Here is a 25,016-nt window from a genome sequence, read left to right on the forward strand (position 1 = left end):
GAAAACTTTTTATTATTTTAGCTTATTTTGTGTGCATATAAATATGGCTTATACTAAGTATGTATATCATTATATACATTTCTATATACTTTATATAAATATATTTAATTAGGTAATATATATATTACCCCAAGTCTGACATGATAATAATCTACTTTTTAAACGCATTATAGAGTATATATAAACTTGTTCTCTTAATTTTATAATATAATTTAATTTGATAATTAAAGAAATACGGTATAATTATTTAATTTTTATAGTCACATATTTAAAAATATTTTTTTTCCATTTTTCTTTTTTTCGCGCATAATATATTATTTTGCCATAGCATATAGTTCATATTGAATATACAGTATCATATGAAAATATAGGGGACGAAATATATATAATTCATATTTTTTTACACAATTTTTTTATGCTGTTTCTACAAATTATAAAAAGTGTACCATTATATTTTTTCACAAAATATTTATATACATATAGAATTACAAATTTGTATAATGAATAAATCAGAACTGTACATAAGATTAAATAATGATAACTCGCCAAAATAAAATAAAAAAATTAAGAAATTTGATAAAAATATATTCCATATTTATGTATGATAATATTATTTTACTTTTTCATATAGTATGTATTTTTTAATAATATATATTTTATATGTAGATTATTTTTTTCAATCTTGAGTCACATGTAAAAATTTAATCTTTATTAAGTAGTGATAAAATCATATCAATATATGTTTTCCAATTTTCGTTTTTCTTATATTTTTTTTATTTAAAAAAAAATATAAAACAAAATAAGCCTTTAAGAGGAAATAAAAAAAAACATAAAAACATTTGTATACATTGATGATACATTGTACTATAAAAAGTGGTAGAATAAAAATAGAAAATTACATAATTTGTTTTTTTTTTCTATAATTTTTTTCGTTTTTTTAATTCATTAACTGATATATAACAAATGATGATGAAAGGGAACTATTCATATGAACGACATGGGTCACAACATTTTAACATAAATAGCTATGGTTCTAGAATAAATAGCAAGAATAATAATAATAATAATAATAAAACAGATAAATATGATTATTCATATTATAACGGGAAAACAAACTACGGATATTATAGAGAAGGTAACTACTATTTTAATGATGAAGTTAGTTATAAAATAAAAAATAGAATGAATAAATATGAATATTCTTATGATAATTATGGAGAGTATCGATACTCTAAAAACAATAATTCAAAAAATGGAAATGAAAAAAAATATTATCACTATTATAAAGATAAATATAATAAAAATAATTTAAACACTAACACACACTTTGAAAAAATAAATAGTGACAACAATATGTCAAATAAACAAAATAAAAGTACTGAAAATAATTCTACTAAAATTAATGAATTAATAAATAATATATATTATAAGATTTCTTATTATTTAAAAAAAAATCGAAAATATTTAAATAAAATACTCCAACAAAATTATGAAATAAATATTTATCTTATAAGACATATGGAAGCACAACATAATAAACAACATGTTGAAGATTTAGATACCCCAAGAGATTTGATATACAAACGACCTATCTATTTGGATAGTGTAGCTACTGAAGAGGGAATAAAAATGTGTGAGGATGTAAGGAATTATCACCTGAACGGTACAGGTAAAAGTGGGTGCAATAAAATGCATGACATATATTATAAAGAAATAATTCAACTATACAATGATTATATTGAAAAATGTGATAAAGAACAGCAAACTAGTAAAGAAAATAGCAAAGAAAGTAGAAAAGAAAGTAGCAAAGAAAATAAAAAAGAAAATAAAAAAGGAGTATTTGAACGAAACAACAATTTTGTTATAATATCGTCGCCTCTAAGAAGATGTTTACAAACAATGAAGTATTTGTTCAATTTTAAAAAAAATATAGTTATTTATGAACCAATAAGAGAAATATCGGGTAGTTATATTACTGATCAAAGATCAAAAACATCTGAAGTTAAAAAATTTTGTGATAATAATTTTGATGAATATGAATTAATGTGTTTTGGTGAAGAAGATATAATGAGTGTAGAAAGATTTAGAGAATCATCTTGTCAAGTATATTTCCGTTGCTTACAGTTTTTAAAGTTTGTACATTCCCTAGCTATTAATTATTTTGCATCTATAGAACGCGAAAATGATTCTATGAGTTTGGATGTGAAAATAGGAAATTCGAAGAGCCCCAAAGGAAATAGTAACCAATCCAATATGAAAAATAATGAAGAAAAACAAAATTCAACTCCAAATTCTGAAATCGATGATTATATAAACGATAAATGTAACAATGAAGAAACATGTACAAAAACAAACGAAAAAAATAAAAAGTCTTTTAATATAGTCGTTGTATCACATAGTTCCTATTTATTACATCTTTTAGCGTTACTTGATTATCTAAATTTAGATGCTAGAAATTTTAATAATTGTGATATTAGAAAAATAACAATACCCTTAACTAATACATTTTTATTTTTTAATAATATAATTAACTTACAGCTAGCTAAACCAGTGATATCAAATAATATGCCTTTATGTTTTAGGGACAAACAAAAAAATGTTTTGAAAAAAACTTATAAAGATAAAAATATATATACACTAAATAGCATAAATGATATAGATGATATAATTTGTGAAAGCCCTTGTACAATTATTATATACCAGTATAATGAGTTAATAAAAAATCAAAATAACTATAAAAAATATTTAGAAAAAATCAAAAATTTTATAGATAATAATAACAAGGAGTTTCAGTTAAAAAACGGGTATTTTTCCAACGGAATGTATAAAAAATATGTTTTAAAAAAAGGGAAAAATGATGATAATAGTGAAAATAATATGTACAATTTAGGTCGAGATATTCTCGTTACAGATGCAAGTGAGCATCTCGGTTTTTCCGAAAGAAAACAAGCATGGGAACTTAACAGGAAGGGATATATTGCAGGGCAGAATGTAATATTAATAGTATTACCTGATGTTGAAAATGCACCCAAAAAAACTAATGCACCAAATAATAAAGGAATTGAAACGGATCTCGACACTAAAACAAATGATGATGATAATGAAGACCTTGGTTCTCTAAAAAATGTTACTAAAATTATAGACAATTATGATAGTGTTCAAGATTTAATAAAATCGCCAGATTTTTGGATATCGATAAAAAAAAATATAGATAATATAAATTTAAATTCATTTCATGAATATATAATTAAAAAATACAACAAAATATTGACGACAGAAAATGAAGATTTCTGCTATATCGATTTAGTAGCATCACTTGAAAACAAAAATTTTATTAACAAGTATGGAAATATGTTTAATGGCTATTTTAAAAAATTAAAAGAAAAATATAATAATAATAATTCATCACTAAACTTGGAAAAAGAATGTAAGTATATAAATGAAAATTTAATCAACAAAATATTCCCTCAAGAATATGAAACATCAAAAGATGAAGACGAAACTGGGGAAGTTTCGATGAATTCAAATTTGACTTCACAGCGAAATACTTTAAACAACCATGATAAGATAAATATTGTAAAAAAAAAATTTATTTATATACCAAACAAATATAATGATAAAAATAAAATGACAAAACAAAAAAATAACGATAATTATAATATTAGCAATAGCATTGTTCCTAATAATAAAGCATTTGTTATGGAAAATATAAAAGTTTTAAAATCTTTTCCTCAATCTATTCAAAATTTAAATGTAGAAATGTTTTATCGTGATAAGTTTTTTTATTTTAATTGTCTACATAAATTTATAAAAAGTAAAAATAAAATTGAAGGTCTAGTACTAGCCAAGTTATTAGCATTTCTCGATTTACTTAAAGCATTTAATTTTAATTCTACTAGTAAAATATTTCAAAAACTTACAAAATTAGATGATATTATTTATACAAATACAATTGAAGATTCATCACAAATAGTTAATACATATTCATGCGATAAAAAACCTGTACCTGTTAATAACACTTTCTATTTTTCAGCATCCGCTAAGAAATACAAAGATATACAGACACTAAAGGGTATGCCCTATCTTTACACACCTCACTATTTGTTGTATTTCATTTTTATTTTTTTCTAAAAAAATATAAACATTTGTATTATACTAGTATATACATATATTTTTTTTTTTATAGGGAGAAAAAAGGGAATAGTTGACGATTTAAATTATATAAGATATAATATGTTAACAATATCTGGTGGCGCCGAGAATGTATATATACTAAACGTGCTTAGCTGATTTATTTTTATTTTTTACATTTTCCGTATACGCATTTGGTTAACTCTTTCTTGGCGGTTTGGATATACGAATATTTTATATCGCTTAGAAATGTTGAACATTTAATAAGGCATTCCCCGTATGTTTATTCGTTCATTATTTTTTAAAATAGTTTTTTAACTTTTATATTATGTTCGATATGAAATCAAGATATATGAGCTGTGTGAAAGAACACCTGTTTGTAAATATTAAATTTTTTTTTTTTTGATGAGAAATATTTTATTTATATTATTAACTAAATAAGCATATGGAAAATCTATGCATAATATTTTTTCCATATTTTAATTTAATACACATTCCCAAAATAATTTAGATTATTTATTTGTTTATTTTTTTTATTGGAAAATAATAAGGAGAAATGAAAACCGAATACACTGCTACTAAAATAAAATCACATTTTTTTTGCGTGTATAATTTGTTTTATATTTTAAAAAATAAATTTCAATAATATTTTAGTATTTACACATATACAGAAAAATGGAAAACATTGATCGTAATAGTTAATGAAGTAGCGCCTAAGAAATACCCACAAGCATTTTCACACTTTCACAAACATTTTTCATGAGTATTTTATTTTGTCCTTTTTAATAAGATTAAAATTGTTGATATTAAAAAAATATATACAAAGTACAATGATATATTTACACACATATACTAAATTTTATTTTTAGCATATTTGTAAAACGTTTATTAGCGTAAAGATATAAAACTGCATATAGCTCTAAGTTTGCACATACAAACGTTTATTGGAATAATAAAATAAACCAAATGTGATTTCTTTTTTTTTACAGATTGTAGTTTTACATTAAGTTTTAAAAATAACACAGTGATTTATTTCATGCAAAAAAGCGAAAGCGAAATTTGTTGTCAGAATGAAAATAATAACCTGGTTACTTCCTCTTTTAGTAATAAATATAGTAATAAAATGTAATAACAAAATAAAGGATAATATATTTCAAAACTTACGAAAAAAAACCAAGTTTTTAGTTTTAAATGAGCCAATAATAGATTTAGATTTTAGTGAAAATTTATTTCACACTCTTTTATTTGATTTAGAAATATATAATAATATATATACATTAGATAAAACTTTATTAAATCTCGAAAAATCAAATCATTCGAATATTTTCAAATTATTAATTGAAACATATGAAACAGTTAGTAAAGAAAATGAACAAGCTAATGATGAAAATAAAATAAAATATGTTATTTTAGCAACTTCACATACTAGATTACATCCTATAAATCTAGAATATTTATTATTAAAATTTAACAAATATATTTATAATCAAAATACATATCAAAATGGAGATATTGACATTAAGGCTATTCTTCAAGAATATAATGAAGAAATAAATGAAAGTTTAGAAAAAAAAAAAAAAATAAATAATATTTCAAATAATATGGATGAAATATATAAAGATAATATAATATCAGCTCTTTTAAGCCAAGAAAAAGACAGTAGTGATAAATTTGTTAAAAAAAATAACATTTCCAGAAATCTCAATAATTATAATAATCAATACAAAGGTATGTTTGTTGGATATGGATTTAATGATAACGAATCTTTTACTTTTCACAATCTTAATGAAAATAAAAAAATTTTATTTCCTTCAATTAATAGTGGAATAATACTAGATATAATGCTATTAAAAAATATATATGAAAATTATATTAATATACACAAAAAAAATGAACAAATTATACACAAAGATTATATATATGAAATATCTAAATTTATTTATGATAATATTAATGTTGAATTAACTCATTTTGAAAATACATGTTTGGATACAAAACAAAATATATATATAATTAATAAAGAAAATACAGAATTTGATGTTTATAAATACTATTTAACAAAAGCATTGTTTCAAGATTATGATAAATCAAGTATAAAAGAAAAAGAGGAAACACATAATGAATATTTAATTATGTCTTATTTTCAATTAGCATATCCAATAACTAATTGTGTTACTTATTCTGGGCGTTCACAAAATGAAACTTTTATAGGATTTGATAAGTTTAATATGATTAGTATTGAAAATGATGAAAAATTAAAATATTATATAAAAGAAACTGAAGAAATATCCTTTAATAATATAGATGAATATAAACAAAAATTTAATGATATAAATAAAAGATATGATGAAATATTAGAACATAGTGAACATAACTTAACACATAAAGATGTTGTTTTTGGAATAAAAACAAATATAAATATGGAATATCGAATAAATTATATTAAAAACACTTTTGATAATAAACAAAATAATAAACAAATTTTTAACAATTTAAAAATTACAAAAACATTAAAAAATCAAAAAGAAACAAGCGTAATTAATACAGATCTTTTAAAAAGTGGATTTGATAATGAAAATATAGACATTCAAATTTTTTATATCTCTGATATAGAAAGTAAATTATTCAACACTTTGAAATATGACACATATGATATATCGAATAATAGTTCGTGTGAAAAAATGAAACGAATTATTTTTCATTTTTATGAAGAATATGTAGAAAAAGACAAAAAAAAAAATAATATAAAAAGTTTGAAAAAACCCAAATATTTATTTATTGGAAATGATAATACTTTTGTCAATATAAAAAATTTAGTTGATGTTATGAATGTTGCTTCAAATAAATGTATGCATATAAAAAAGCATATGTATGATATATATCTAAAATCTTTTCAATTTTTAAAAAAAAACGAGCCCAAATTTCTTAAAAATTTTAATAAAAATCCACCACTATTTTATCAGTATATAAAACAAAATTTTCTGGATGTAATACATAACTTGAAAAAATATAATTATAGTCCAAAGTATTGTAAAGATAACAATAATAATGATGTAAAAAGTAGCTTCAAATACAATGTCCCTATTTTTTTAGGAAAAAGATATTCATATAATACATTTTACAACAATAATGAAACTTATGATTATTTAGCATCCGATGCTGGTATATTAATAAATGATAGTTTTGCAAAAAAAATATATTTCTGTAAAAATTGTGTATGTCTTAATAATAATGATCAATCATATGATATGATTTTAGGAAAATGGGTAAATAAATTAAATATTTTAACAATTAATTTTGAAGGTTTTTTTCCAAATCATCCTGATAATTATAATAAAAAATATTTAAATACATTAGTTCCCATTACTTATAATAATTTAAATTTAAATAAAACGGTAGAAGAAATAAAAAAAACATATTTTCAATATTTAGTAAATTTTAATAAAGATGAAATAGAAGGTAAAACTGATTCATATATAGATTATTTAGATCAAAATTTTAAAAACACATTTGATAATATTTTTCATTACTTTTTTTATATTAAGAATTATTATAATTCACCAAAAGATGAAAAAAATAATAATATTTCAAAAATTAACAAAAAAATTTATGCCAAAATGGAATATAATGGATCTTACAAAAAACTGTTTAATTTATCGAAATTTTTTAAAGAGGAAATTGAAAATATAATACAATTTAAATATAATAAAAAAAATGGAACTCGAAAAGAAAAATTTAATTACGTAAATAATTACGTTGTAGAAAATACTGAAATAAAAACTAATCAAAATTATGAAAATGAAGAACTTGTTCAAGATTATTTTCCAGAAAATTCTGAAGAAGATGATGAAAATGATTTATTTAGTGAAGATGATTTTGATTATGATGAATATATAAAAGACATTGAAAATAGTAGAAAATTATATAAGGAACAAATAGACCAATATAATGAGAGAGCCGAAAATACTTCAAATTCGACTAATAAGCATAACAATCAAAATGCCGACACTCCAGATGAATATTTCAATAATGAACTTTAGAAAAAAATATCATATCACCTATATAGTTTGGCATTTATTTTGTTTTTTTTATGCCCAATTAAGGCATAGTTCAATGCATCATGTACATGCTCATTTGATATACTTATTAATTTTTTTTATACATTCATGTGTATTTATTTTTTGTGTTTTGAAAGATCAAATTTTTCAAACAACCAAATTTTTTTTTTTAATTGTAAACAAAAATAAGCTCTATTCGAGTTGCATTTGCTCGAATTGCTCAAAAAATAAAAGGCGAAAATTAATAGATAAATAAATGCTGATTCTCATAAAGAAAAGGGATGGATATGAAAGAAAATAGAGCATTATAAACACAAACCAAAGAATATATACATATGTCTTTTTAAATATATGTTGGCGTGAAGTATAGAAAATAAGAGGCTAAGTTTATGATCCCAAATATTTGCATATAATTAAAGTGTGTGTTTTTTTTTGAAAATAAATAAAATTTTATGAACTTTTGTTACAATAAAAAAATCGTAATTTGAAGTTTGTATCTCTAAAGCGTTCAAAATGGATAGACTAAAAAAAATAAAATCATCAATGCAATTTTATTTAAGACTACTTAATTATAAAAAATCAAGATATATATTTTTTTTTTAAATATTAATCATATTTTATGAAAAAAAAAATAAATTACTTTTTTTTTTGAAAGCAAATTAATTAAAAAAATATATCCCTAATAAATGTATGGTATTTAAATAAATAATTTAAGGGAATTTATAATTTGTCTATTCTTAATATATAATTATGGACATAATTTAGTCCACACATTGTTATATATAAGGTTATGTTATTAAAATGGGTAATTTATTTGATTTATTCACAGCTTTTTAATTATTATTTTTTCATAAACCATAAAATCTATAATATATAGGAGGGAAAAAGGTTCGTGACTTGGCTTTTAACTTTTAATCATCTAAAAAAAGAAAAAAAACAAATATACTTAGAATGTTGTATATACATATTTAGGCTATAATTTATAATTCGAATATATGATCCCTATTATATTCTCATATATTAAATTTTTTTTTTCTTTTAAACTAGCCCAATAGGTACTTCCTATTTGGTTGATCTGTTTACTGCATATATTATATGCATAAACAAACTATGAAATATTTATAAAAACTTATTTAATTAAAATGTAGAGTCTATGTTTTAAAAACTAAGAAACATGGTGTATAAGGGAATTATATAATATATACACCGATTGGCGTGAATATATGAAAATGGATGTAAAATAACAATTAAAACATGACTTGTTCGTGCAAAATAAAATAAATGAAAAAAAAATTAATAACATATGCACAAAGTGTACTCACATTAACTATTCAACTTATTAATGTATGATGTTAAATTGTCATCATTAAAATATGTACTTATATTTTTTCTATTTTGAATATTTTCTATATTTTCATTAATACAAATAGTTTGTTCTTCTCCATCTTTATTTTTAATTTTTTTAACAGTCCATTTATTTTCGTTTAAAAACTTTTCAATTTCTTCCACATTTTCCATATTTAAATATTCAGATATTTGTTTTATGGAAATTTTTTCAAAACTTAATGTTATAGAATTTAAAATATACTTTCTAATATTGCATGTAAAATTGTTATAATTTTGTAAAAAGGAATAATCATAATTATTATTTTCTTCGCTTTTATTATTTATACAATTCCATAATTTTTTAAATTGGCATTCTTTAATCAAGTCATGCAAATATACAATGCCCTTTATATTATCATCATATATGTTTGGATTTATTAAGCTTAAATATATATTCATATCTACGGTATTTATATTATATAAAACACATACCAATATTTTCTTAATTACAGATTTGTCGTAGCAATGTGGATATAAACAAAACAATCTTAATAATGTTAGCATAACTTCATTGTCAAAATATTCATTATTTTCAAAGGCTATATCGACGTAATCGCTTAGTACTTCTAAAAAAATCGAAAAAATTACCAATTTAGAGTATGCAGGTTTGTACAGAAATTATGTGAAAAATATAAAAATTTAAAGAAAATTTAGGAAAAAAAAACATATGATATGGTTGTGGTAAGTCATTCATTTTATTGGATATTTCATATTCTCATATATATATGTGTGCATATATTTGATAATCCATATGTTCAGCATTAGGGAAATGATATATATTATGATAGAAAAGTATTTATTTTTTTTAATAGTTGTGAAGTGTATAAAAATGAACACTCTTTTTTTACATTATTATTGTATATGCTCGATTTATTCTACTTATGCCATCTGAAATATATTTCTTTCATTTTTTCCACACCAATATATACTTTAAAAATAATTCAAACAACATACATAAATTTTTAATGAATATATTTTCTACTTACTTAGTTTGGATGCATTAAACATCATATGCGGGTAAACCTTTATAGCTTGAACTTCCTCTATTATACTATTGATATTCATTTTTTTTTTTTGTATACTATTAAAAAAAATATATATGTTTGTATTAATATATTATAAGCCTTATGAAATTCTTAGAACTTATATATACATTGTTCATATAAAAAAGGGTTTTCATATAATAAATAATATATCATACATTTAAAGAATTAAAAATGTATATTATATATATTATCAATAAAAATATAATTACATGACTTATTTAATTAATTATTTTTTATATCTCTTTTATTTAATTTGAGTAAAAAAAACGAACAAACAAACATATAAAAAAAAACAAGTTTCTTATTTATCGTGGAAAAAATATGGGAACGTTAAAAAAAAAAAAAATTATAGAAGAATTGGGAAATCCCCAATATATTTTTTATTGCCTATTATTAAATATACACTAACATATTATTAAATGAAAAAATGTAAAAATATTTATTCAAACAATTTTATATAAATACAAAAACATTTATTTAAATAGTTTTACCTTTTTTTTTATTACAATGTTTCCATCATCTTTTACACAAAATTAATATTATATTAATACATAATATTTTTATACATATTAATTTACTTTTATAATTCATACTTTATGTGATAAAACAATTTATTTTATTCTAATTTTGTAAAGTTTTTTTTTGTTCATTTTTCCAAATATTGTTAATCATATATACTTTGTTTTTTATTGTATATATTATTTATTATTTTTTTTATTTCTTTTTGTTATGTGTTTTCGAAAAAAAAAATAGTAAATAAGTGTAAATGCAGAAAACCTCTAATCATGTTTTAATAAATAGTATTAAATTCAATTAATAATCATCCCCCCAAAATAAATAAATATATAAATATATATATATATATATAAGGATTGGAAAAAGGCAAGCAAAATTGTGAAGAACGAAAGGAGATATGACTAAGAGGATTTCTATAAGTATGATTCAAAAAATTTTACACCATTAAAGAAAGATCGTTGAAATATAAAAATTAAGATGTATTCTCTTTATGTTAACAACCAACATGGTACTTTAGTTTATCAAAAGGTATGTATTTATATTGTATATGTTACTATACATAAGAAATATATATAAGTCTATGTATGGTAAATTGTGGCATTTCCATTGAGTAAATGTCTGAGAAAAATGTTATAAGTATATAATATAACTACATTTATATTTTTTTATTAGAATGTAATATCATATAAAACTTCTTTTTCAGCATTTTAGCGAAGAAATAAAATTAAATAGTAATGAAGAAATAAGACTTGCTTCTATGTTACATGGTATTTCAACAATTTCTGAAAAGATAAATGTGAATTCATCATTAAATACAAAAAATATATTTAAATTATTAGAAAAAAAAGGTATCGAAACAATTGAAGGGAATGGTTTTAAAATTCAATGTTATGATACTTTGACAGGAATAAAAATATTTGCAGTTCACAAAGATGACTTAAACATTGAGTTGAATAAATATTTAAAAAGGGTATATGAATTATATAGTGATATAATATTAAAGAATCCATTTTATGATATTGATATGCCAATACGTTCAGAAGCTTTTAATGAGCATATCGATAAGCTTTTTTCAAATATAAACTGATCAAAATATTTTGTGTTATATATATATTCATTGATATTTCTCGAAACATCATACACACCTATATATATTAATCATATCTAATTGTATTTCGAAAATTTTGCATTATTACATAACATATATATAAAATGAGCATGTTTCTTAATATAGTTATTTTGTTTGACACAGCAAGTGTTGTCTTTCTTTTAATAACATTTCTTATGCTCACTTTTAATGAGGAAAGCATAGAAATAAGTAAAGTACATAGAGAAAATGGGAAAAGGCCTTTAATTGTATCTATATTGTTATATGCAGTTATATTATTATTATTGTTTGTATACAAAGCATATAAAAGTAAGCGCAAGTTGTATAGCAAATATTTTTTTAAGAAAAAAGATTCCCCTAAATATGTGCAACTACCCAGCACCTATTACTCATCAAATGACGAATGTGAGCAATATGAACTAAACAAAATATAAAAAAAAACTGAAGAAATATTATAGTAAAACATTTAAATAGTGGAATAAAAACAAAAAAATATAATTTGGAAATAATCCTTTATAAATTATGTATGTGGACATTTTTTTTATACAAAAATACTCGCATATTAAATGTGTATTTTCATGTGTATATATATTTACTATTATGGATATGATTTATTTTTATACGTAAAAAAAGGAAAAAGAATTTTAAATTATTAATTGGCTATATATATGTTTATTTATATATCTTTTTTTTTTATTCATTTAGCTAGCTGTTTTATTTTTTTTTTTATAAATATTATGTGTAAAACATAAATTAACAATTTTTTGTATTTTCATAATAATTAAGAGATTTAAAAAATAATATGCTTTTAATATGATTTCCTCTGATAAAAAAATATAGTTTTTTTCTTTTTAAAATTTAAATTTGATTAATGTATATTTTACATTTTTTTATGTGTTCTTCTATTCATTTATATTTACATACCATTTGCATTCTCATATAATTAGAAAAATACACTTGCAAAAAATATTATATATTTTTTCTTCAACCTGATAAAATGAAATGCAACAAAAAGTATAGCTTACTATTGGAATATTTCAAATTGTAATAAATTATATGCACTTTAATATTACAAGGGGAAAATAAAATTATTTGAAAGCTGAAAATGTATTAAACACATTTATAAATTCGTGATATAAATATATTATTCATATACCATATATTGTAACATTTATTATTTATTTGTATACTTTGCGCATATGCATGCAATTTTCCTAAAAAACAGTTATATTTATATTTTATTTGTTTTTCACTTTAACTATTTTCTTTTATTGAGATTAAGGAAATTTGTTTCTGTTTTTTACATGCTGTATATATTATGTGCGTTATATTTGTATATAATCTTTTAGATATTTTCTTTTTAGTAGTTTTATCAGGATTTTTCATCTTTTTCGCGTGAATTAAAAATATACATCATTTTGCATTATTATATATGCTTTTTTATACAATTATTTTATGAATGCACATACATATAGGGATAATACATTTTTGACAACGTGCGAAAATGAAATTCCTCAATCTAAATTATTACAATGGGGAAATATACGAAAAGTACAAAATTAACAATATCTTATATTTATTAGTTGATAATCATAAATTTCAAAATGAAAATATCGATTTCCATGAACTAAGTACTAAGAAAAATAATTATAGTATTATGGCTCTTTTGGGAAGCCAAATAAAAAATTTAAATGATGATATATACAAAGACATTGATACAAATGATATAATTTTAGCATTGTCACAATTGAAACAAGTTGAAGAGCAAATATTAATTAACGAAAACCAAAACAGAAACTATATTTTAGAACTAGCAGAGCAACTATATTATGAATATACTCAAAATGGCTTAATAATAAATGATCATACATATAATTTAAATGAAAAAAGAAATTTTATGAATACAAATTTAGAGTTAATGAATGAAATAAATAATGGAATTCGAAATTATGAAAGAAAAGTTCATGATTTATGTCAATTTTCTGATGAAAAATTAAAAAAGGATGTTAACACACATTATGATGAAATAGACCCGTTAAATTCGGATAAAATAAATTATTTTTTAAATGATAATGATATGTTTTATAGTATAAAACAAAATACATATTCTGAAGGAAATGATGGTATGTTAAATAACGATTTATATAATAATAACAATACTGATAATTTTTTAAATGTAAATGATAATATGAATACTGGTGAGGCACATTTAAATATTCTAAAGGATGCAAATGTTGATCATAATAATAATCGTCATCAAATAGATAATAATGAATATGAAAATTTTATGAGCTTAATAGCTGACAATAAAATAAAAAATAGAAATTCATTTACTGGAGAACCTTTTGATAATTATAGAAATTTTAACAAGGATGGTTTAAGTGTCAACAAAAATAGTATTAACATTAATACTAGTAATATAAATAACAAAAATTGTAATAATAATTTACTTCACTATAATAAAGACGAAACAAATAGTAGTACATGCTGTAATAGTGTAGGTAATATTAATGAAGATCTGAGTATTTATAATGATATAAATAAAAACACTGGAAATTATAATACAAGAAAGTATTTTAGTAATGCCAGTCATTTGGAATCAGATGGAAATTATTTATTTAAGGATAGAGCAAAAATTGATTTATTAAAAAGAAAAACACATTATGATAAAATTGAAGAAGGATTTCCAAAAGCACCTAACCAAAGGAATACGGTAATCGGAAATATAACTAATAATGACAATATTCATAGAAACAATTTTTATGATGTAGATATGAATAAAATAAATTCTAACATGCCTCGAGGTTATGGTAATATGAATGATAAATATGATGAAAATAAAATATTTTTAAAAAAAGATGATATAAATTATGATAATAATAACAATAAATTAAAAATAGATATAAACAGTGGACTACCTGGATATAACACAAACTATGATTTGCGTACTAACCAATTTAATGGAAATAAGAATAGTAATAATATATTTAACAAAAACATTAAAAATAATATAGCAAATAATGTATTAGATAATTTAGATAAAGCAGAGCAAGAAATTGTTAATAAGCATTTAAAAAATTCATTTACACATAATGATTATACTGCAAGACGTATGAGTTCTATATTATTAAATCAAACTGCTACAAATAAAGAGGTATTAAATAATAGAAAATCCTTTGATCCTCAAAATATAAATAAATTCATTAATAAAAATATGCACGATTATAATAGTGGAATATCTTTGAACAAATATAGTACAGGTGATCCAAAAAAATGTTTTACAACGGATACAAATAACAGTAGTAGTTTTATATTGAGCTCTATAAATAAACATAATAATACTCATGACAATTCTTTTAATATAGTTAATAATTTTGAAAATAAGAGATTCTCAGATAAAACAAAAGATAACTTTTCTCGAAACAGCTTTATGAAAGACGTTTATTTAAATGAAAAAAATCTTACTTATAATAATTTGGATAGAAGAAACTATTCCAATATAATACATACACCAAATAAATTATTAAATACAGATAATATGAGTAACTTTTCGAGAAATATTCATAAATCAGTTGAATCAAATATAAACACGTATACAAATAAATATTCTAGGGCCTTAGACATAAACGATTTGAACAGCAATACTAGTAGAAATTATATGAACAGTTCTAATAGCATAAAAAGTGAAAATACAAGTGTTAGAGATAATTATGCAAAAATGCTCGAACGATCAAAGTCTATGTCGTCACAAATATATAGTAGAGTTCCTCATACAAGAAATTATTTAAAAGCAAACTTGTAATATAGAGTATGTAATCCTTAGGATGTATTATATAAATATATTATTTTTTATGGTAATACATATATAAAGGGGTAAAGAAACTCATTTAAATATGCATGATCGATTCATAAAAAACATGTTTTTAATAATCATAATAATAATGCTTATATTTATTCCTTTTGTATGAATTGCACATATGAATCGTGATGCTTAGCAATTCATAATTTTTATCAAAGGCTTGATTAATTTATGTATATTTTTATATTTTTTTTTGTATTTTCCATCATTTTAATAATTTCCTATTTAATTAGCTTATAGAGCAATGCAAAAAATAAAGCATTATGTAAATTTTCGTCTTTATGTCTTTTGAATAATTTAATGCATTGATATGTTTATTTATATAAATATGTTTTTTTTGTGATATTTTTTTATACATTATTTTAGTAACTTATGAATTTGATAATATGTAATAATATTTTAGCAGATAAAAAACTTTATTTTTGTTGTACCATCACCAAAATTGGAATATATATTTAAGCTTTAATATGTTCCCCCATTTTTATTACCCGTTATAAAATAATATTTCAGAACAATCCAATCAGATGAATATAGCTTGGCTATTTTTTTTATTAAAAATTCTGAACGTTAATAAAAATAACAGGTATTTTATGACTGTTAATAATTTTTTGCAATATATATAATTGGGTGTAAGTTAAAAATAAAATAAATAAAAATAAATGAAAATAAATAAAGCTGTAAATTAAATTAAATGTATAATATATATATAGATGGAACATTAAGTAATAATGAAAAATATGTTTTGAAAAAAGGAGTAGCATAACTAATTTTTTAAATTACTGTTATTTAAAAAAATAAAAATAAATAAATGTAGTAACGCTATATATATATTGGGAACATAAATAGATAAAAATTAAACAATAACTAAAAAGACAAAATTGGAATTAATAAAAAAAAATACATTCTTTATTAAAGTATAATGCTTAATTCTGATTTGGCAAAGCCTGAAGTTGATCTGGCAGTTTGTGAATATACAGATATTCCAATGCATGTATCCTTAGCAACATATGAATATGCATTTGACTCTTGGACAAATGACTCTAGATATTTATATTCACATGAAAATATGCACAAAGAAATCCACGAATTAAACGTTTTAATGCGATCCAAAATTCCATGGTGACACACTATTCAATTTGTTTATTATATATAATTTTATTTATGTTTATATTATAGTACTTTTCATTCATCATTTATATTTATTGCATTATTTGGAGACAAACATATGTATAATTATTAAGATATATCTACCTATATTTATCTATTCTTATTATACTTTATACAAATGACCTAAATAAAATAATTCTGTATGTTTTTTTATTTACTCTCAAGGATTTCAGCATTCTTTATTTCAGCATTTTCATATGCTATCATGCTTGTTTGTTTCATGGTATTATTCCCAATATACAGATATGAGAAATATTCATCATTGGCATTTACATTTTCTTGTATATTTTTGGTTGCATTTATACACTATATGATGTGTATTATTTGTAGATATTTGATAACTAAAAATATTATTTTGTCAATTGAATCAAAAATCAAAGAATTAAACAAAAAGTATAAACATGAACAAATATATTTTAAGCTTATTAACTTTCGAGGACTTGGATTTAGATATTTAAAATTTTTGCCGATTTTCAAAAAGAACATTTATTTTACCTTACGAGTTGTCTATGTGTATTGTAAAATAATTTAGCATATTTTTAAAGCAAAAATTATTTATATATTTTATCTTTTTTTATATATTTTTTCATTCTTCATATATTTTTTCTATCATTTTTTTCTTCATTGTCTATGCTTTCAAATGGTTGCAACGTTAGTTTTTTTAAAGCATTTATAACTTTTTTCCCATTATGATTTTCATTTCTTTTAATTTATTTGTTACTTAAAATTTGATTGAACTAAAGGAGAATAAAAAAAATGATTATTATAGTTACTAAAAAATTAAAAACAAATTTATTTTAAATATATATTTCGTCTTTTTTAACTTTGATATTAAATCTTAAAACTTTCCTATTTATATAATAGGGATATAACTAAATCTTATATGTTATCATAATTTTTATTCAAGTATTTTCATTATTTTATTTTTTCAATTTGATGATGATTCAGAAGGTTGGTATGAATTATTACTACTGTCATCAGAGTCAGATTTATTTGAATCATTTGAATGGTTGTCTAATTTTCTTTCTTTTTTTATTTCATCACTTTTGTCACTGTTACTCGATGATGATCTATAATTTTCTTCACTATAATACGACTCACTCGATTTATTGCTTTCCCTAGATTTAGAACGGTATCTCCTTCTTCTTCTATCTCTACTTATGTCTCTACTTCTGTGCCTAATTAGTCCTTTATGTTTATTTCTACTTCTACATCTGATTCGATCTCTAGTTCTGTGTCTGTTTCTATGCCTTCCACTATCCTTTTTCCTTTCATTTTCTCTTATGCCTTTTCTTTTCCTTACTACATGGTCTCTTCTGTGATCATCGTTGTCACTTTTTTCATATTTTAAATATTTTTCTCGTTTTTTTTTTTTTTTTTTATATTCAGAGGATTTACTTTCAGATGATGAAATAGGAGTAGAATCTGTATCAGAATCAGAGTCTTTATTATTGTGTTTATTTAATTGTCTTTTATAATTTTTTTTATTTGTATAAGTACTAAATGATGAAGAATCGGATTGCAGTGAGATTGATTTTTTTTTTTCTTTTTTTTTTTTTTTTTTATTATATGATATATTATCACTTTCGTTAGATGATATAATAGTACGTTCATTTTTTCTATATCTGTTTTCTCGTTTCATTTTATCTTTTATAAAATTTATAGATATATTTTGATTTTTATTCTCACAATTTTCATCATTTCCATTATATATATTTTTTAAAGTTTTTATATTTTTTGTTATAGATACAGTTTCATTTTTAGCTGATTCCATTTCGCTTTTTTTATTTTCAAGTTGAGATTTTAAAATTCTTTCTTCATTTTTTTCATTTTCTATTAATAATTCTAGCAATTCTCTAATAAATATGTCGCTTTTTTTATTCCCTAAAAAAAAAAAAATATATATATATATATAAATTTTGGGATTTTTTCATCATTGTTTTGATACTTAGCTTTCTAAAGTTATCATTTTATTTCTTACCTATGAACCCAGTGATATTTATTTTCAACTTCTTTGAATCCAGGTAACGATTCTCTTCATAATCTAAAAAATAGAAACCAAAAATAATTCACATTTTACATAATAATTAGTATAAAAAAAAATATACAAATTAATTGTGTAATTAACATTTATGTATTATATAAATGTGTTTATAAATTATATGCACATAAATCTTAAAAATAAATAAAAAGATAAACCATCCCAATAATAGCCATAAAGACATACCTCTTCCGTTTTGTTCATCCTTAAGTTGAGATATGCAATAGTCACATAATATATCATCTTCAAATCCTAATAAATCGATTAATCTTTTTTGTACCCATTTTTCTACTATATCAAAATTGATTTTATTTATATTTATTTTATAGTTATAAATATCCGGCCACGATAATTTTTCAATCAACTTCTTTTCCTTATCAACAAAAAATGGAGTCTGTTCACTACTCGTTCCTTTATAAAATCCACCTCCTTTCATTATATTGCCTACGTTTTATTTTTCTTGGGTATATTTATTTTATTATTTATTTATTTATTTATTTATTTTTTTTTTTATTTTGTTTTTTATATACCTTATTGACAGAACTCCACCATTTGCTTATTTCTGATTTTGCCTCACTTTATTTCAGCATTATTCTGAAAAAAGGTCAAATAATATAGTAGTAATATAAAAAATTATAGAAATTTGTTGTGTATATAAGTTACATTCACAGATATGTATGCCTTATGATTACCAACAAAAAATGTAGAGAATTATTTTATGATTGTGGAAATTATTTGTTTCCTTTTATAATCATTTAAACAGTAAAATTCCAAAATAACTTTTATTAATGTGACGAGCCTTTGCTATTTTGGATACTTTTTTTTTCCTTTAGAAATAGTGAATAAATAAAAGTATTATCATAAAAATATATATATGTACATTCCTTTTTTGTATAGAAAAAAGTATATATAATATCAAATGTGAAGGTAAGTTTATTATGGCCCCAAAAAATTATATTAGTGCATTATTTTATTTGTGTAATTTACATTTTGTATATCGAGGAATAATACATTCGTAAAAATATTGTATACATAATTTTTTCATCTTTTTTTTTCATCTTTTTTACATCCTTTTTACATCTTTTTTTTCATCTTTTTTTTATGTATTATATTTTCTTTGTTGTATAATGTAGTAAGCTGGAAAAAAAAAAAAATTATCATTTTTTTTTGGGGGGGATTCTAAAGGATATTGAGGAGGCGCCACCATAAAAGAAAAGTACAATTCGAGGAACAAATCAGAATAATGAAAACATAAAAATATTATTTCTCTAAGTTGAATATATTATATTAATTTTCTTTAGAAAAAGAAAGATGTATTTTTATAATGACATACATATTAGAGTAACAGAAAAGAAAGTGAACTAGAGTATATAGTAAAAAAAGTAGTATTTCAAATAGCTTTTGAGAGAAAATGCATTCTTTAAATATATAAAATTTAGAAATAAAAACGCAATTAGAATGAACATAATATTAAGACCATTTATATTTTGTGTGTCAATGACAATGGAAAATAGGCAAGGTTTATAACTTATTCATACGTTATAAATAGTTGTGATATTTTTATACAAACTTTTAACCAAAATTTAGAAATATTTAATTTCTTTTAGTATGCTAATTGTTTCCACACATATAAATTTGTGGGGAAATATATATTTAACTTATATGGTACAAATAAATATTTTTAAATATACATAATTTGGAATTTTTTTTCATAAAGTAAGATTTAGGATGCTTTTTTTTTGGAGGTTAACAAAAATATGAGAAATATATTCCTATATGTATCCTTCATATTGTACTTTCTTTTAAGTGTGGTTTTATCGGTATTAAAAAATAAAAGAAGCATCATAAAAGAGTTTGTAGAAAATAATAATTTTGAAATTACTTATCAAAGGCATATACCATTCAGATTAAAAAGGGATAATTTAATAGACTATCAAATTAAAAAGAATAAAAAAACTTGTATAAAAAATAAAAACAATATTACCAAATTTAGTAAAAGACATAAAATCACGTTTAATGAAAATGCCTTTTTTATTAATAATAGGAAAATAAAAAATTATTCAAACAATTTTCTCAAAAAAAAAAATAAATCAAAAAAAGTATATCTTCTAAATGTGCAAAATGGAAAAAAGATCGAACTATTTTTTAACACTTCGCCAAATAAATATAATAGTCTGAAAAAAATTATTCATGAAATTATATATAAAAAAAAAAATTACTTATATAAAAATAACTTGTCTATAAAATATAATTTTTTTAAAAAAGATAGTGTACTTTTAAATTTTGAAATAATTCAAGATATTACAAAAAAATATATTATAGAAACTTCTAATTATTATGTAGACTATTTTATAGACATATATAAAATTAGTCATTTTGAAAATATATATAATAATCAAGTTGTTAATTTTATTTATTTATATAAAAAATATGCAAAAAAAAAATACCAAGAAAAATTTAATACTTTCCATTATGCCAATTCATTTATTTTAGTTTACCCCCCTCCGAATCTTTCAGGGCAATTACATGCAGGTCATTATCATAATTTTATATATCAAGATATAATACTTTTATTTAATAAGCATATACTTTCAAAATATGCTATTCCTATATATGGTAATTATATCTTATGTGATTGAGTATATGGAGCGTCGCCTTTGTTTTTCATGATTTTATTTTTTTCATGATTTTGTTTTTTCACGATTTCACTTCGCTTCAGGTGCAGACCATGGAGGGCTTAGTGCTCATGAAATGTTTTGGAAGTTTTTTATAAAAAGGAGAAGTGTTGATTATATAAAAAAGTCGGATTATGTAATAGAAATGAAAAAATGGCAAAATGAAATCAAAGAGGATATCCTAAGACGGCTACAAAGTATAAACATTATAGTTGATGAAAACGAATTTTATAATACTATGGATGAAAATATGAAACATATAGTTAGCAAAACATTTTATATTTTATATAAAAATAAACTTATTTTAAATAAAATGTATCCCGTATATTACTGCAGTGATTTGAAAACTATTATTTCACGACAAGATATAGAATTTTATGAAAATCCAAAGGAACACAACAATAAAAAATATGTGATAAAACTTTATATAGTTAACAAAGAAGACATAAATATTGAACCCGTTGAAATAAATAACGGAATAAATAAAGATAATGGAATAGGTGTTCAATTGGAAAATATTTGTTTAATTCCTAAAACACGAAATATTGTAAAATATTTAGAAAATCACCAAAAGTTGATATTAAACGAAGAAAATGTTATCTATTTGGAATTAGAAAGTGAAAATGATATTCATAACTTAAGTGCTGTTCTATTTTATTCGATAAATAAAGACAAATTTGAAAATAAATATGCTTATATATCATCAAATAAAAAGCTCGTTCCAATGATATATTGCAAAAGGAATTATGTCTGTCCAAATGATGATTCTAATCAAAAAAATGAGAAAAAAAAAGAGCAAAAAAAAAATATATTTGTTCCCGTTTTTTCATTGGAAAGGCACGACACTAAAGATGTTGAAAACTTTCAATGTTTTGACAAAAATGAAAAAAATGACAAAAATGAAACAAACATATATGCCTATTATAAGGGGCATAAATGCAAATTAATACTTTCAGAGCATTGGTATATTAATTATAAAAAGTTAAGTAAGATATTTTGTGAAAACAATTTTAACAAAAAGTTTGTAGTATTTCCTACAAAATATAGAAAATATTTTTTTGAAAATATAACAAGTAATGAATGGATATTAAATAGACAAATTCCATATGGACATAAAATCCCGATATATAAATATGAATGTAATGACGATTCCAACAAAAAAAATATAACTAATAATAAATTAGATGATGATAATGTTTGTGATTCAAATTTTGAATACTATATATATGGAAATAATGTAAAAGAGGCTTATAATAATATGATGAATTCTTCTATTTTTAAAAATAAAACTATTAAAATTGAAAAATTAAAACAAAAAGATGTATTAGATAGTTGGTTATCTTCAGCTTTATATTTTATACATTGCTTAGAACAAAGCAAAATAGATATTTATAAATTATTAATGGAAAAAAAATATTTAGTCGATTTAATATATACAGGTAAAGACATATTACATTTATGGATTGTTAGAAGTTTTGTTTTATTTTATTATTTAATAAAAAATAATTATATAAAAGATGTTTTACCAAAGAAGTTTAAAAGCAGCCTTGAAAAAAACGATTATAATTTAGCAAAAACGATAAAATTCCATGGATTATTAAAAGATAATGTAGGAAAAAAAATAAGCAAAACTGATGAAAATGTAAAACATTATGATAAATATTTAAAAAATTTAAATATTGATACAATACGATTATCCTTTTGTTTTATGCAAAAAGAGGATACAGAAGATGTTATTTTTTCAGAAAATTATATAAATAAAAGTGAAAAATTTCTTAGAAAATTATGGAATATAGCTAATTTTATAAAAATCAATTGTTCATATAATTTATATAACAAAACAAAAATAAAATTTAAATTAAATAATAATGACCAAATATACGATTTTTTAGAGAAATTAAAATTTCCTAAAATAGGTCATATAGGAATACACACTTCATATTGTAATGCAATTTACATGTCTATAAATAAATTAAAATATTATGATACGTTTCAAGCTATTAACATAATTCATAATTTTATTATGATATATTTTTCAAAGTTTTATATTAACTATTATTTGTTTAATTCTACTAACGAATATATGAAAGAAGTTGGGAATTTTTTATTAATTCATATTTTTAATGGATTGCTTAAAATTTTATATCCTTTTATTCCACACATTACTGAAGTGTTATACCTTCAAATTTACAGAAAAGAAAATATTAATATTTCAAAACTCAAACAAATAGATGAAAATATTTTCCATCCATTGTCATCTAACTATAATTTTTTTGAGAATGAAAATTTTTTACTAAAAAAAAGTATAATAAATAATACGCACTTTGACATATTCATAAAATTGTTTAATTATTTTTGTAACTTAAAAAAAAAAAAATTATCAGAAAAAAATAATTTTAATATTTACATTAAACTTAATGATAAAAATAATAATTTCCCATTAAATTATTATTTTTATCAAGAAATTCTATTTTTTCATAACCTTTTCGATATGAATATATCCCTTTATTCTAGTAAAACCCCTTTAGCAAAAAATAATAATCAGGATGAAAAACGAAAACAAGAACAAAAACAAAAACAAACTTTGTTGTATACCAGCAAAGATTTTGATATCATATTTGTACCTGAATTATGATCATGGTAATTAAATTTAAAAATATATAATTGTGAATTTTTTTATTCTTAATATTTTATCCCTCATATTTCTTATCTTAATAATGAATTAGTGCTATGTATATATATATATATATATATATATATACGTACATATAATTATGATACACATTTTAAAAAGCTATTTGTTTTGTTTAACTATATAGAAATATAACATTTTATTTTTATCATCTAATAAGGATGTGGAAAATAACATAAAAAAAAATAAAATAAATACATAAGAAAAAAGTTAAAGAAATGAAACAAATGAATATACATAAGTTTAGCAACATAATAATTAATTTCCTTTTATTCATTTAAGGATAAAAAAAACACGAATTATTTTTAAATATTAACCATGTATTATCACGTAAAAA

The 25,016-nt window shown here is 21.1% G+C and overlaps 9 protein-coding genes across 9 annotated transcripts; 7 read left to right on the forward strand and 2 right to left on the reverse strand.

Annotated features, from left to right (window-relative positions):
* Positions 1-966: 966 nt before the first annotated feature.
* On the forward strand, positions 967-4,290 carry PBANKA_0408400 (phosphoglycerate mutase, putative; the record flags this gene model as incomplete). Its single annotated transcript, XM_034568120.1, has 2 exons — positions 967-4,072; positions 4,187-4,290. The coding sequence occupies 2 exons, from the start codon at positions 967-969 to the stop codon at positions 4,288-4,290; spliced, it is 3,210 nt and encodes a 1,069-aa protein (XP_034420141.1).
* Positions 4,291-5,201: 911 nt separating this feature from the next.
* PBANKA_0408500 (parasite-infected erythrocyte surface protein) lies at positions 5,202-8,171 on the forward strand (the record flags this gene model as incomplete). Its single annotated transcript, XM_034568121.1, has 1 exon — positions 5,202-8,171. The coding sequence occupies one exon, from the start codon at positions 5,202-5,204 to the stop codon at positions 8,169-8,171; it is 2,970 nt and encodes a 989-aa protein (XP_034420142.1).
* A 1,341-nt stretch (positions 8,172-9,512) lies between these two features.
* On the reverse strand, positions 9,513-10,640 carry PBANKA_0408600 (eukaryotic translation initiation factor 3 subunit K, putative; the record flags this gene model as incomplete). Its single annotated transcript, XM_034568122.1, has 2 exons — positions 9,513-10,141; positions 10,562-10,640. The coding sequence occupies 2 exons, from the start codon at positions 10,638-10,640 to the stop codon at positions 9,513-9,515; spliced, it is 708 nt and encodes a 235-aa protein (XP_034420143.1).
* Positions 10,641-11,614: 974 nt separating this feature from the next.
* PBANKA_0408700 (trafficking protein particle complex subunit 4, putative) lies at positions 11,615-12,224 on the forward strand (the record flags this gene model as incomplete). The annotated part of the gene is made up of 2 exons (XM_034568123.1): positions 11,615-11,665; positions 11,841-12,224. The coding sequence occupies 2 exons, from the start codon at positions 11,615-11,617 to the stop codon at positions 12,222-12,224; spliced, it is 435 nt and encodes a 144-aa protein (XP_034420144.1).
* A 125-nt stretch (positions 12,225-12,349) lies between these two features.
* Positions 12,350-12,679, forward strand: PBANKA_0408800 (conserved Plasmodium protein, unknown function; the record flags this gene model as incomplete). Its single annotated transcript, XM_034568124.1, has 1 exon — positions 12,350-12,679. One exon carries the CDS (start codon positions 12,350-12,352, stop codon positions 12,677-12,679), a length of 330 nt encoding a protein of 109 aa, XP_034420145.1.
* A 1,070-nt stretch (positions 12,680-13,749) lies between these two features.
* On the forward strand, positions 13,750-16,047 carry PBANKA_0408900 (conserved Plasmodium protein, unknown function; the record flags this gene model as incomplete). The annotated part of the gene is made up of 1 exon (XM_034568125.1): positions 13,750-16,047. The coding sequence occupies one exon, from the start codon at positions 13,750-13,752 to the stop codon at positions 16,045-16,047; it is 2,298 nt and encodes a 765-aa protein (XP_034420146.1).
* Positions 16,048-17,023: 976 nt separating this feature from the next.
* Positions 17,024-17,803, forward strand: PBANKA_0409000 (conserved Plasmodium protein, unknown function; the record flags this gene model as incomplete). The annotated part of the gene is made up of 2 exons (XM_034568126.1): positions 17,024-17,223; positions 17,437-17,803. 2 exons carry the CDS (start codon positions 17,024-17,026, stop codon positions 17,801-17,803), a joined length of 567 nt encoding a protein of 188 aa, XP_034420147.1.
* A 396-nt stretch (positions 17,804-18,199) lies between these two features.
* PBANKA_0409100 (pre-mRNA splicing factor, putative) lies at positions 18,200-19,748 on the reverse strand (the record flags this gene model as incomplete). Its single annotated transcript, XM_034568128.1, has 3 exons — positions 18,200-19,155; positions 19,253-19,315; positions 19,499-19,748. The coding sequence occupies 3 exons, from the start codon at positions 19,746-19,748 to the stop codon at positions 18,200-18,202; spliced, it is 1,269 nt and encodes a 422-aa protein (XP_034420148.1).
* Positions 19,749-21,069: 1,321 nt separating this feature from the next.
* PBANKA_0409200 (valine--tRNA ligase, putative) lies at positions 21,070-24,622 on the forward strand (the record flags this gene model as incomplete). The annotated part of the gene is made up of 2 exons (XM_034568129.1): positions 21,070-21,928; positions 22,032-24,622. The coding sequence occupies 2 exons, from the start codon at positions 21,070-21,072 to the stop codon at positions 24,620-24,622; spliced, it is 3,450 nt and encodes a 1,149-aa protein (XP_034420149.1).
* Positions 24,623-25,016: the final 394 nt, after the last annotated feature.

The sequence above is a fragment of the Plasmodium berghei genome (assembly GCF_900002375.2).
Source record: "Plasmodium berghei ANKA genome assembly, chromosome: 4".
NCBI classification, from domain to species: domain Eukaryota; phylum Apicomplexa; class Aconoidasida; order Haemosporida; family Plasmodiidae; genus Plasmodium; species Plasmodium berghei.